Genomic DNA, 12,865 nt, shown 5'->3' with positions numbered 1-12,865 from the left:
ATTCCGAAAGGGCCCTAGAACCCCTTTCCTGGTCCTGAGGCCAATCTGGATTTCTAGATTCCTTCTTGCCTTGAAATGCAAACTCTGGGTCCAGTTAACTCAGACCAGCTGATGCCCCACAGCCAACACTCCCCCAGCTTGGCTATCTCGGCACTGCCCAAGAGTGCTTTGGAAATGCAGATTCCAGGTACTGCTCCAGAGTGCCAACAGAGTGTAATGGGCATCTGGATCTTCACCTAGGAGGGGGGTCCCTTTCCTTCTTTCCGCAGCTCTGGCTGGTTGCAGGACACTGCCCCCTCCCCCCACCCCAGGGCTGTGACTCTCACTTTGGACCTGTGATCGGGAGGAATGGGCAGTGCCCTCCCCAGTGCCCTGTGAAACTGCTGTAGGTGGGCCCATCTAGGTCTTTGTGAGCACCTACATTGTCACAGAGCCTGGCATCCGGGACATACACCAAGTACGTGCTGAACATTGACGGCCACATCACCAAGCACTGTGGAGCGCAATGGCCTGGCCTTGAGACCTAGAAGATGTTGACTTTGAATTTCTGCCCTGGCTGTGTGACCTTTCTGAGAATAGGTTCCTCCCTTGTAAAATGGACGTGATTCCACAGCAACTGCCTTGTGCTTCGTCCCATGCCAGGCCCTTCTGATAGACCTGTCATTGACTGTCATCGTCCCCATTTTAACTAAAAGGAATCAGGGTCAAACAGGTGGCAGGACTGGCCCAGGTCATCCAGGCTGACCACAGCATCCCATTCCTTAAACCAATTTAAGGCAAAACTTCTCCCAGGAGGCTCAGGGACCGCCCTCATTACATTCTCTCTGGCATTTTGGAAATGCAGCCTCCCGGGCCCTGCCTCAGTCGGAATGGTGGGGGAAGGGGGAGTCCCCTGCCCCTCAAGTTTGAGAACCCCACCCCCCACCCCGGGCTCCTGGGCTGTGTTACTAGGATGGGCCGCTCTGGCCTGGGGTTTGTCCGCTTCATCAAGGTGCTGGGGAGGGGCCAAGGACTTTTCCTGGAACAAAGCCAAGCCAAGCACCCGGTGCGCATTTAAGTGGGATTACTATTATTATGTTACCTTCACTGCTGTTCGCCATCGAGCTAGTTAACCCTGGCTGTGTTTCTTCACTGTCCCAGGTGAGTTTCCCTCCTGAGATCTGGGAGGGTGTGGTGGAAGCGGGGTGGGGGTGAACACGGAACCTCCCAGGGGGCTGCTCCCGCCCACCTACACCCCAACTCTGTTCACACCTGCCTCTTCCCAAAGCCGGCGGCGCTGCGGAGGTGGTGCCGAGCCGCGAGGAGCCCGGCCGCTGCGTGGGGGACGGGGGAACTTTAGCTGGGGGCTCCTAGGCCCTGCACCCCCTTCCACCCCTCCCCACCGTTTCTTGCCGGGGGCAGGGCGCTCCCCCTCCTCCCCGCGGTGCTCGAAGCCGGCGCGCGCTAGGACCGCGGCGCGCCGCCCTCCGCCGCTATAAGAGGCCGCGCTCGCGCCCCACGCGGAACCCGCGGCTCAGCCCCGTCCCCGGCGTCCCGACCCGCGCTGGACCCGAGGCCGGACCCGCCGCGGCGCAGCCGACGCCAGCCCGGGGCCTGCGAGGGACGCGCGCCCCGGGGTCCCCGCCGCGGGCACCATGGGCGCTGCCCACTCCGCGTCCGAGGAGGTGCGGGAGCTCGTGGGCAAGACCGGCTGTGAGTATCCGCGGGGACGCGGGCGGGGACCGGCGGCCGGCCGGCCGGCTGGCGCGGGGCTCCCAGCCCACTGCCGCCCGGCCGGCTCCGCGCCGCCGCGCTGTGTGACCTTGGGCCGGCAGCTGGCCCTCTCTGCGCCTCAGTCTCCTCCTCCTGCAAATGGGTCCCCGCCGGCCGCTTTGCAGGCTGCGGCGAGGAGCTCCGCGGCGATGCTGAGTAAGTGCCGCGGCCGCTCAGCCTCGGCGCCCTCGGGGTTGGCAGGGAGCCCCCGGGCCTGGGGACTGCGGACCCGGGAGGGAGCAGGGCTGGGCAGGCGTCCCGGCCGGGAGGGTGAGCGCCCGGGCCGCCCAGCCGGTGTGCGCGCTCCGCACCTGAAAGTCGTTCGGGTTCGCGAGGCGCAGGGGCCGGAAAGTTTTGAAGTCGACGGGACCTGGGTGGCAGCCGGGCGTTCTCCGGCCGTGTGACCTCGGGCGGGTGAGCGCCTCCCCCTGCGCTTTTGTCCTCCCGTCTGTAAAGTGGGTTCAGGCGGGCCCACCTCCCCGCGTAGCTGGCAGAGCCTGGGGAGCACTGGGCTGGAGCCCGGCGACCTTCCTCAAGCTCGCCCGGGCTCCTGGGACCCGCAGAGGCTGCGCGCCCCGCATCCGGCCCGAGGCTGGGCGCACGGAGCGGTCTGGCCGCGGGGGCCCCCGAGCAGACCGCAGGGAAGTGACGGCGGAAGCGTTTGTCCGCCCCAGTCCAGCCCAGCTGGGAACTTGACCCTGGGCTCTGACCTCGGGGTGCCGGGTTCTGCCACCCGCCGTGAAGGGAAGCGTAGACTGAAGACCGAGGGAGGCCGGATCCCCAGTGCGAGGGGGCGCACTGGACAGGGCGATGTGAATCCTGCCGACACCGCTTTCTGGCTGTGTGACCTTGGGCTAGTCACTTCCTCTCTGTTTCCTTCTCTCTAGAACGAGAGTTCTGCTAGTACCTGCTAGATGCCCAAGATATGGGAGCTGCAGTGTTATTTCAAGGGAAGAGCTGGCACCTGCTTTGAATTTTGTGCAGCCAGGTCCATAATTGGTCACCTGGGTGGGGGTGGAGGTGACCCAGCCACTTGTGCCCAGGCTGAAAGGCGACCCCTGCTGATCCTAATCTGAACAGCTTTTTCCAGGAGAATTGGGTGAAAATTACAGAAAACACCTTAATAACTGGTCTGGGGAGGGTGTGTGTGGGGGGGTGTGTGTGTGTACGTGTGTGTGTGTACACGCATGCGTGCATACACACATTCACACACCACGTACATACATGTGTATATCTTCCCGTGGACAAATACAAAAGTATTTGCGACTGGAGCGGGGAAAAGTGTGTATATATAATATGGAACACTTTTTGGTTTAAAAATAATAATAACAGGGGCGCCTGGGTGGCTCAGTTGGTTGAGCGTCCGACTTCGGCTCAGGTCATGATCTCACGGTCTGTGAGTTCGAGCCCTGCGTCAGGCTCTGTGCTGACAGCTCGAGCCTGGAGCCTGCTTCCGATTCTGTGTCTCCCTGTCTCTCTGACCCTCCCTGTTCATGCTCTGTCTCTCTCTGTCTCAAAAATAAAATAAACATTAAAAAAAATAAGAACCTATGTTTATAATCGCTTTGTTTACATCAAGGACTCTGGAAGGATCCACAAGGAAGAATAATGAATACTTGGAGGTTTGGTGGGAGGGATGAAGGGAGAGGGAGCTTTTCATTATAGTTTTTAAAAATATTTTCATTTTTGAACAACGTATGAATGTTTTACTTCAAAAAGTTTTAAGTCCAGTTCAACCCGAAGGCTAACATGAGAGAGGAGGTAGGATTCCCCTCTTTGTTGGGTTTCCTCTGTTAGCTTCACACTCTCTTGCAGCCTTGTGTCTGGACTGGTTGAAATCAGGGTTCCCTGGAGCTGGGATTTCTGCCAGAAGGGTGGGCTGGCCACCAGCCTCCATCACTCAGGCAGCCCCCGCACAGGCGGTTGCGGGGGATTCCATCTGTTTGTGAGTTTGACAGGTGATGGGACTGCAGAGCATGATGGGAATCTTGTCAGTTTCCTGGGTCCGTCAGGTCTGGGGTAGGGGGTGGGGGGAGAAGACTGATGCTGGGTGTTCCCCCTGTAGCTTTCCTACAAATGGCTGATGTGGCTTCCCTTCTTGTTGCCCCAGGATTCTAGTTGTGTACCCCAAAGGGAGAAGAGAGATGGGGGGTAGGGTCAGGAAAGGGGTTCTGAAGTCAGAAAGGAGAATGAATGCCTTCAGTTCTCTGAATTTTCAGCAGGTGGAAAGTTCCGCCTAGTTCTCTGATAGGGGCTGGTACAGTCTGGCGCTTTTACCCGTTCAGTGAGTATTTGTTGACCAGGGACTTGGAGATTTAGAGGCTGACGTCCCTGAGGGGAGTTACACAGTGGCACGAGAGTCCGAGGGAGGGCAAGGGAACAATTCTTTAGAGAGGATCAGGAGGGCTTCTCTGCAGAGGCAAAAATGGAACAAACCTAAATAGGAAGGAACCAGCTACGTGCAGGTCAGCGAAAAGTACATTTTGGGCAGAGGGAACAGTCAGTGCAAGGGCCCTGTGGCGGGAAGACGTTGAGGACAATAAATGAGAATTGTGTGAGAGGAGGGTGCAGCCATAGTGAGGGCTCAGTTTGTGGGAGGAGCCTGATTTAAAGGGGTCTTGCTAGGTGTGTGGCTTTGGGCAAGTGTTTGGTACTATTGGCCGTGTTTTAGACCCATTTGTCCCCATCACTCTGAACCACGGCTAAGAGTTAAAGCTTGGTCCTACTTCTTCCCAGCTGCGTGACCTTAAGTCCTTTTACCTCTGAGCGTCAGGGTCCCCATCTGGATTCTGGGGCGGTTACATGAATTCAGTGACATGATGTATATATGTATGTCAAGGGCTTGGCTTGGCATGGGAAGGTCACCTCCCAGGATCCTGCTCCCACAAGAGTCTGTGGAAACATTCAGCCTAAAGGCCCAGTCAGCCAAGGAACGGGCTGTGCCCACAATGTTGCTGGGCTCCCCGGCCTCTTTGAGGACCAAGACGGTCCCTAATTTGAAGGGTCAGCCTGGCCCCTCTCTGAGGACTCCATCTGGAACTGATGAGCATGAGATGGTGACAGTGGGCATGATTCCTTGAGCACCGGGCTCTGTGCTGAACCCTCTGCGCGCATTCTGGTGGAATCTTCATAATAACCCTCCATGGAAGATGGCCATGTGGCCATTTTATGGATAAGGAAACTGAGGCTTGGAGGGGTGGGTGAAGCCTCCAAGGTGGCAGCCCCAAGGGTCATAAGTGGAGGAGCAGGGGCTCAGAGGATCCCTAAGTCCATTTCCTCTGACACTGTGCTTTCACTGTGTTGAGTTGCCTCTCTGATGTCTAGGAACGCAGAAGGGGTAGGAACAGGTTGCTCGTCTCTTTTTCTCACCTCCGGGCCGTGGTGCAAGCCATTCCCTCTGCCTGGAGCACTCTTCCCTCGACTGTGCATAATTTGGTGTTTATGTAAGGAGATGCTTCTGTAACCAGCAGCCAGGTTAAGATGGCAAACACTTCCCCTCAGGCCTGTCTTTTTGCAACCCCCTTCGTCGTGGTTCAGGGCTCCGTAGCGCCCTTCCAGAAGCCGCCCTGGTTACTCTCCATCCAGCCTTTGAGGGTTAATGTGCATCCTCGAGATGGCCACGCCCCCTGCGTCCCCTCCCGTTATAGCACACATCACACCCCGGTGGAACTGTCAGCTCTGTCACCAGCCACCCCCTCGAAGCTTGGCGCTTCTCGACCGCAAGAGACGTGGTGTCTTTCTCATTCACCTTTGTATGTGTGCGTGGTCCTCGGGCCACAAGCCGCTCGTGTTGGAGGGGCGGAGACCCTGGGGACTTTATAACCCAAGGGGTGTTGCCCGGGAGCGACCCCCAGTGCCACCCCACCGGCCGGCCTCGGCCACGCCCGCCTGGCACCGTGAGATCCAGTCTGTGGGCTTCAGCGCTGAGCCAGCCCCGCCAAAAATAGGCCTGAGCGCAAGCTCGCCCACACAGGGCATCTCTGGGTTCCACGCCCACCTCCCCTTGCCTGCGAGAGTCTCCTTGATTGATTTAAAACCTAAAAAAAGTCATCCAAACATCTCTTCTGAGCCGAGAAGGCTGACTACCTAGATTGTCAAAATTCACATTAAACCCTGAGCTGGCCTTTCTCTTTCCACAGCGGGATCAGTCCCGAGGTGTGACGGGGGCCCCCTGACGGGAAGAGAGGCCCCTTGGGAATCACTCACCGAAGGTGTCCCTCCGCTCCCCTTCACCACCTTGAGCAGGCGTGGCCCCTTCCTGCCACCCGCCTCCCCCCCCCCACCCCCCCAATCTGGTCTGCTCCTGAGGCTGCAAAGGAAATAATAAATGAAGAATTCTGGGAAAGGTGGAGGGTCTATTTTTTCCTTCAGGCTTCCAAACAGCTCCACAGGCCTATCTATGTACAAGCCAAGAAGCTGCCAGAAGGACGAAGGAAAAACAACGTCCCAGATCTAGAGTTAGACCTCGTCATGGTGACAGTGAGTGTGCACCAGGCGCCCGTCATCTGCCGAACTCGGAGCCGAGCCGTGCGGTTTACGTGCACAGCTGCTCTCGGGCCCCTCACTCCGCCCCCCCTCCCCCCAGGTACACCTTAGATTCCCGTTTGTCAGATGAGGCCCTGGAAGCTTCGGGGAGTGGGCCCCTTGCCCGAGGCCACAAGCTACTGAGAAGCAGAGCCGGGGTTCGGTTTCTGGTCTGTTCCCCAGACCTCTTCACCAGGGACGGAGGCTTGTGTGGCCCACACGGGCAGGTGTGGGTGGCACTGCGTTTTCCACTGGCCTCTGGCCGCCGGGCACTACTCTGAGGTCATAAAGGCCTCGGCCTATTTGCCCTGCGTTATGTTCCCTCTGGATAGCCAGGCCGACTGGACCCCTTCCCGGCCCTCCAGGAGCTCAGGGCCTTTGAGGGGTGCAGGCGCCCTGGCCGGTACCACTGAGTTCGTCCTGTCATCTGCCGAGGCCTGTGAAGTCAAATGACCGATAGCACCTACCCAGCCCCCTTTCTGTTTCCTGCGGGTGGATTATGGCTTTTGCCCTGGGCTCCGGGGTCACTCTGTAAGCCCCACAAAATAGGGTGCACTGCTGTGTCTGTGGGGCTCTGGCGGGGTGGGGTTGGGACCAGACCCCCAGCGCTCATCAGACTCATGTAAATCCTAAATCCTCCCATAATAAGAAAATAATTAAAAACATTTTTTAGGACAAGGCGAAAAGTGGCCTCTGGGCAAGGAGGAATAAGCACGTCTGTGGGGCCTGGGGAGGATCTGTCACCACAGGCTGAGCTCTCGGGGTGGGCTGGGGCCCGTGGTCTGGTGGTGATGTGGGCACAGTGGTCCCGGCCCTCGGGAACCCTCCAGAGCTTGGTAAGGTGGGCAGTATCCAGATTCTTCCACCCCTGCTCATCCCGGGGTGCTTGCGGTGCGGAAATGTGCAGGCTGCTTCTGGAAGCCTTTAAAAGGGCCGGGTGGGAAATGCACTTAATTCGTAAGCACCAGAAGCACCTCTACCCTCTGGCCCAGCACTGCTAATACTTTGTACTCCGGCTGGGCCGGATCCTCTCCACTTTCACGGTAGCATATGTTGCCAATTTACAGATGAGGAAACGGAGGCTCAGACACCCGAAGGGACTGCTCAAGGTCACTTAAATGCTGAGTGGGGAACCCAAATTCAAAGCTGATTCTCCCACGTGACCTAAGCCCCACACAAGCTGGACAGAGACCAAGGATCTTGTATGTCTGGGAGAGGCAACGCCATTACACCGTGACCTCGTAGACAGAGTCCCACATGCTCGTTTACTAAGTTGGCAGGGGGAGAATTGGACCTTGAGGCAGACAGGCTTGGTTTTGTGCTATGAACTGTGGGCTGTCCCCAGGGAGGACAAGCTCGGTGGGGGGCATCACGAGGGGGAATTGGGGGCTCTGAGAGCGAGAGCTGGAATGTGCTGCCCTCTCCGTTCCGTGGGATCTTACTGGGTGGCTCACGTCTGTTTCAGAGGAAGAATCTGTATTTTCCCTGCAGGAAAGTAATTGGCAGGCTGCTCAAGACTTCCTATAGCTCTGCGAATTAGGAGTAACCAGATCCCTTATGCGTCTTTCTTTCTCACCCCACCCCCACCCCCACTCTGGCAGGATCTCTTTTTGTGAGTTAATGGCCCCCCGGAATGCAGCACGGACTGTCACCAGTGCCCAGACATGCCGCAGGACCCAATCATCCAGACGGAATACCTCGAGTGTCGTGTCGATAACGTGCTTTTTACTCTCGCAGAGCCCTCCAGTATCTGCTATCTCAAGTCGCGGGAACATGGTGTTTTTGGCTCAGAGGTGCCCACTGCTTTGGGGAGATAGGGCGAGGGGCCCTCTCGTACCCACGTTGGTGGGACCAGGCGAGGGGATGGGGAGGAGGCGGCGTCTGGGCCCGTGAGCCTCCCTGCCGCCCGTGCCAACTTTATTATTAATTCATAAAGCCAGAAGGTCGAGTGGGTGATTTGTGCCGGTGGTGGCAGCCACCTTAAGCGCGAGGACAAAAAGGCCCTTTGTTGTTCCAGCAGTGTGACCTTTGCGGATGGGCAAGCTGTCAGAAGTGGGTCTTGGGCTCTTGGCACGGCTCCCTAGGAGGCGAGAAGGCACATTCGGGTCTCGGGGATCAGGTGCCTCTGGGAGGGCGGGCAGGCGGCCAGCAGGAGACCTCACTACTGGCGTGGCTGAGTCCTAGACCGTGATGGAGGGAGAAGGTGGCCACGGTCAAGGACTTTGTGGGCTGAGGTTAGAAGCGGGGGGTTCCCTTCCTTCCTCCTGAGCATTTATGCTGGGGTCCCAGTGGTCAAAGAGCCCTCAAGTGAGCACTTAGCAGTTAGGCCCAGCACACCTGATGTTCCCGGGGGTTCTCTTGTCTTGTCCTCACCTGCATCCCCCAAGACTGCAGCCGGGGTCCCACACAGGCACATGCTGGCCTCCCCCGACCTTGGCCCATAGCAGCAGATAGATGTGGCTTTGAACTGTGGCACCACCTTTCCCTGTCTGGGCGAGTTACTTTGCTTCCATGTCTTGGTTTTCTCATCTGTCAGATGGGCACGTGTTGCAGGGCTATTGGGAAGATTAAATGAGAATTTTAGCAAAGCCCTTGACACATTGTAAGTGTTCAGTAGGTGTTGGCAAGTACTAATTCCATTAGAAACCACTTGGAGGCAGGGGTGCCTGGGTCGCTCAGTCAGTTGAGCGTCCGACTTCGGCTCAGGTCGTGATCTCGCGGTCTGTGGGTTCGAGCCCCGCGTCGGGCTCTGTGCCGACAGCTCGGAGCCTAGAGCCTGTTTCAGATTCTGTGTCTCCCTGTCTCTCTTTTCCTCCCCCACTCACACTCTGTCTCTCTCTCTCTCTCAAAAATAAACAAACATTAAGGGGCGTCTGGGTGGCTCAGTCGGTTAAGCATCCCACTTCGGCTCAGGTCATGATCTCGCGGTCCGTGAGTTCGAGCCCCGCGTTGGACTCTGGGCTGACAGCTCAGAGCCTGGAGCCTGTTTCAGATTCTATGTCTCCCTCTCTCTCTGACCCTCCCCTGTTCATGCTCTGTCTCTCTCTGTCTCAAAAATAAATAAACGTTAAAAAAAATTAAAAATAAATTAAAAATAAATAAACATTAAAAAAGGAACCATTCAGGGGCTGGCTGTGTTCCTCCCTTTTTAAAATTTCATTTCATTTTTCATTTTGTGGAGAGTGGGGGAGCAGGGCAGAGGCAGAGAGAGAATCTTCAGGCTCCATGCTCAGTGTGGAACCTGATACGGGGCTTCATCCCATGACCCTGGGATGGTGACCTGAGCCCAGATCGAGAGTTGGATGCTTAACCGACGGAACCACCCAGGCGCCCCATACAATTTTTCCCTTTTAGGGCATTCTGTAACTTCACTAATTCATTTCATTTTTTGAAATGGCCGCCATTTGGCACAAGTGACATTAGTCTTTGTTTTTCCCTGTACTGATGATCAGGGACCTTAACCCGCCTTAATTTGCATCACTCTATGGTGCTTTCTCTGTTTTTGAAAGCCACTCATTGGTTTGATTATTCCTATATGCAGACCCTATTAATTCTTGGAACAGTTTCCCCCCCCAGATCTCATTTTCTTATGTGTTCCACCTTTCCATAGGTTTTCCAGTGAGTCTCTGAGTCAGCAGCTGTCTGGAAGTGACTAGATTTTGCCAGGATCCTCCTGGGATCACTGGCTGGCTATATCTTCTCTCAGCACTTTGGTTTTGGTCCCTTGTTGCTGTTGAGAAGTCAGCTCTTTGGTCTGATTCTTTTGTGTGAAATCTGCTTTTGTACCTCTGAGATTTTGGGGGTTTTGTTTTTGTTTTTAACCGTACTTTGTCTAGGTAGATTTGTTTTATTTGTCCTGCTTGAGAATGGTTTATGCTCTTTTATTCTGAAGAAGGCTTACATCTTACGGTATGAAAAATGTTCTCTCCCCAACCCTTCTCTTTATTTTCTTCTTCAGTAATTCCTATTAGAAATACATTGGACCAGGGTGCCTGGGTGGCTCGGTCGGTTAAGCGTCTCGCTTTGGCTCAGGTCATGATCTCACCATCTGTGAGTTCGAGCCCCGCGTCGGGCTCTGTGCTGACAGCTTGGAGTCTGCTTCAGATTCTGTGTCTGCTCCTCTCTCTGACCCTCCCCTGCTCATGCTCTCTCTCTGTCTCAAAAATAAATAAACATTAAAAAAAATTTAAAAAACAGAAATATGTTGGACCATGTCATTCGGTCTTGAATGCCTCTTTACTCCTCTCTGATATTTTCTATCGTTTTACTGTTTTTTGCTGTATTTGGAGTCTTTTTCTTAGGTCTCTCTTCCACTTCACTAATTCTCTCTTTAGCTATTAAAATCTTACTGCCCCAGGGTGCCTGGGTGGCTCAGTCCGTTGGGCATCCAACTTCGGCTCAGGTCATGATCTTACCATCAGTGAGTTCGAGCCCCACATGGGGCTCTGTGCTGACACCTCGGAGCCTGGAGCCTGCTTCGGATTCTGTGTCTCCCTCTCTCTCTGCCCCTCCCCGGCTTGTGCTCTGTCTCTCTCAAAAATAAAATAAACATTAAAAAATTTTAAATCTTGCTGCCCCTTAAGTTTTTAAATTCCAATGACTTAAAAAAAAAAAAAACACGGGGCACCTGGGTGGCCCAGTTAAACGACTGACTCTTGATTTCAGCTCAGGTCCTGATCTCATGGTTGTGAGATCAGGCCCACATTGGGCTCTGCACTGATGGTGTGGAGCCTGCTTGGGATTTTCTCTCTTCCTCTCTCTCTCTCTGCCCTTCCCCTGCTCCTGTGTGTGCACGCTATTTCTCAACAAAACTTAAAACATTTTTTTATGAGTTCTATATGTTTTCAAACTCACTGCTTTTGTCATAGTGCTCTTTCATTATTTGTAAAAATTTAACGCTTACTACGTGGTTTCTTCTGTTTCACCCTCTTGTGGTGCCATTCCTTGTTAAAATTAAAGAAAAAATTTAAACTCTACCCCCAACATAGGGTTCAAACTTACAACCCCAAGATCAAGAGTTAGGTGCTCTACCGACTGAGCCAGCCAGGCATGCCCCCTCCCCCGATTTAAAAAAAAATTTTTTTTAATGTTTGTTTATGTTTGAAAGACAGAGAGAGACAGAGTGTGAGCAGGTGAGGGGCAGAGAGAGGGAGACACAGACTCTGAAGCTCCAAGGCTCCAGGCTCCAAGCTGTCAGCACAGAGCCCGACGTGGGGCTTGAACTCACGAACTGTGAGATCACGACCCGCGCGAAGTCGGATGTTTAACCAATTGAGCCACCCAGGCGCCCCCCCGATTTTTTTATTGAAAAAAATTTCTTGAAGTATTATTGACATACAATGTTAGTAAGTGATCTAGTGATTTGCCAATTCTGGACATTACTCAGTGCTCAGCACAGTAAGTGTTGTCGCCGTTTATCACCGTACGGTGTCATGACGATAGTATTGTCTCTATTCTGCACGCCTGCCTTTCATCTCTGTGACCGAACGTTTGTGACCCTTAATCCCTTTCACCCATTCCTCCTCCCTCACCTTCTCTCTGGCAACTACCACCTCCTTGTATTCAAGAGTCTGTTTTGTTTTCTAGATCCTACATAGCAGTGAAATCCTATGGTATTTGTCTTTCTCCGACTTATTTCACTTCGCATAATTCCCTCCAGGGGTCCGTCCTAGATCTTGTATTGTCGGATCTTGTCGTCGGTGACACTTGGGTGCTTCCGTATTTTGGCTATTGTAAATAGTGCTGCAAGAAACATAGGGGTGCGTGTGTTTTCAAATTCGCGTTTCCATTTTCTTTGGGTAAAATACCCAGGGGTGGAATTAATGGCTCGTGTGATTTTTTTTTTTTTTTTTTTTTTTTTTAGGAAACTTCATGCTGTTTTCCACGGATGTTATGCCAATTTACATTCTTACCGGCAGTGCTCGAGAGTCCCTTTTCTCCACGCCCTCACCACCACTCATTTGTCTTTTTGATATTAACCATTCTCACTGGTGTGAGGTGATCTCTCATTGTGGTTTAAATTTGCATTTCCCTGAGGAATGATATTAAACATCTTTTCACGTCTGATGGCCGTCACTTTTCTTATATATCTTCTTAATGTTTATTTTGGAGATAGGCAGAGTACGAGTGGGGAAGGGGCAGAGAGAGGAGGGGTTAGAAGATCTTAGATGGGCTCCACGCTGAGAGCTGAGAGCTGAGTCCGACACGGGGCTCAAACTCATGAACCTTGAGACCATGACCTGAGCCGAAGTCAGACACTGAACTGATTGAACCACCCAGGCTCCCCTGGCCATCTTTTCTCTTTGCGAAAAAATGTCTATTCAGGTCCTCTGCTTGTTTTCTAAATAGAATTGTTCGGCATGGGCGGGGGGAGGGGGTTGGTGTTAAATTGTATGAGTTCTTTATATACCTTGGATATTAACCTCTTACTGCACGTGCCATTTGCAAATATCTTCTCCCATTTGGTAGGTTGCCTTTGGTTTTGTTGATGGTTTCTTTTGCTGTGCAAAAGCTTTTTAGTTTAGTTTAGTGGTCCCATTTGTTTCTAAGCTTGATGTCCAAGAGATTATTGCCTATGCTTTCTCTTGGG

The 12,865-nt window shown here is 53.9% G+C and overlaps 1 protein-coding gene across 1 annotated transcript in view; it reads left to right on the top strand.

Annotated features, from left to right (window-relative positions):
• The first annotated feature begins 1,490 nt into the window (after positions 1-1,490).
• TESC (tescalcin) overlaps positions 1,491-12,865 on the top strand; it is a 51,762-nt gene continuing 40,387 nt past the window's right edge. The window contains exon 1 of the mRNA XM_027043803.2: positions 1,491-1,692. Within this exon, the coding sequence (XP_026899604.1) occupies positions 1,635-1,692 (58 nt within the window). The 5' untranslated portion in view covers positions 1,491-1,634. The remainder of the gene's footprint in view (positions 1,693-12,865) is intronic.

Source organism: Acinonyx jubatus, chromosome D3, assembly GCF_027475565.1.
Source record: "Acinonyx jubatus isolate Ajub_Pintada_27869175 chromosome D3, VMU_Ajub_asm_v1.0, whole genome shotgun sequence".
NCBI classification, from domain to species: Eukaryota; Metazoa; Chordata; class Mammalia; order Carnivora; family Felidae; genus Acinonyx; species Acinonyx jubatus.
This window is presented reverse-complemented; position numbering and strand designations above follow the sequence as displayed.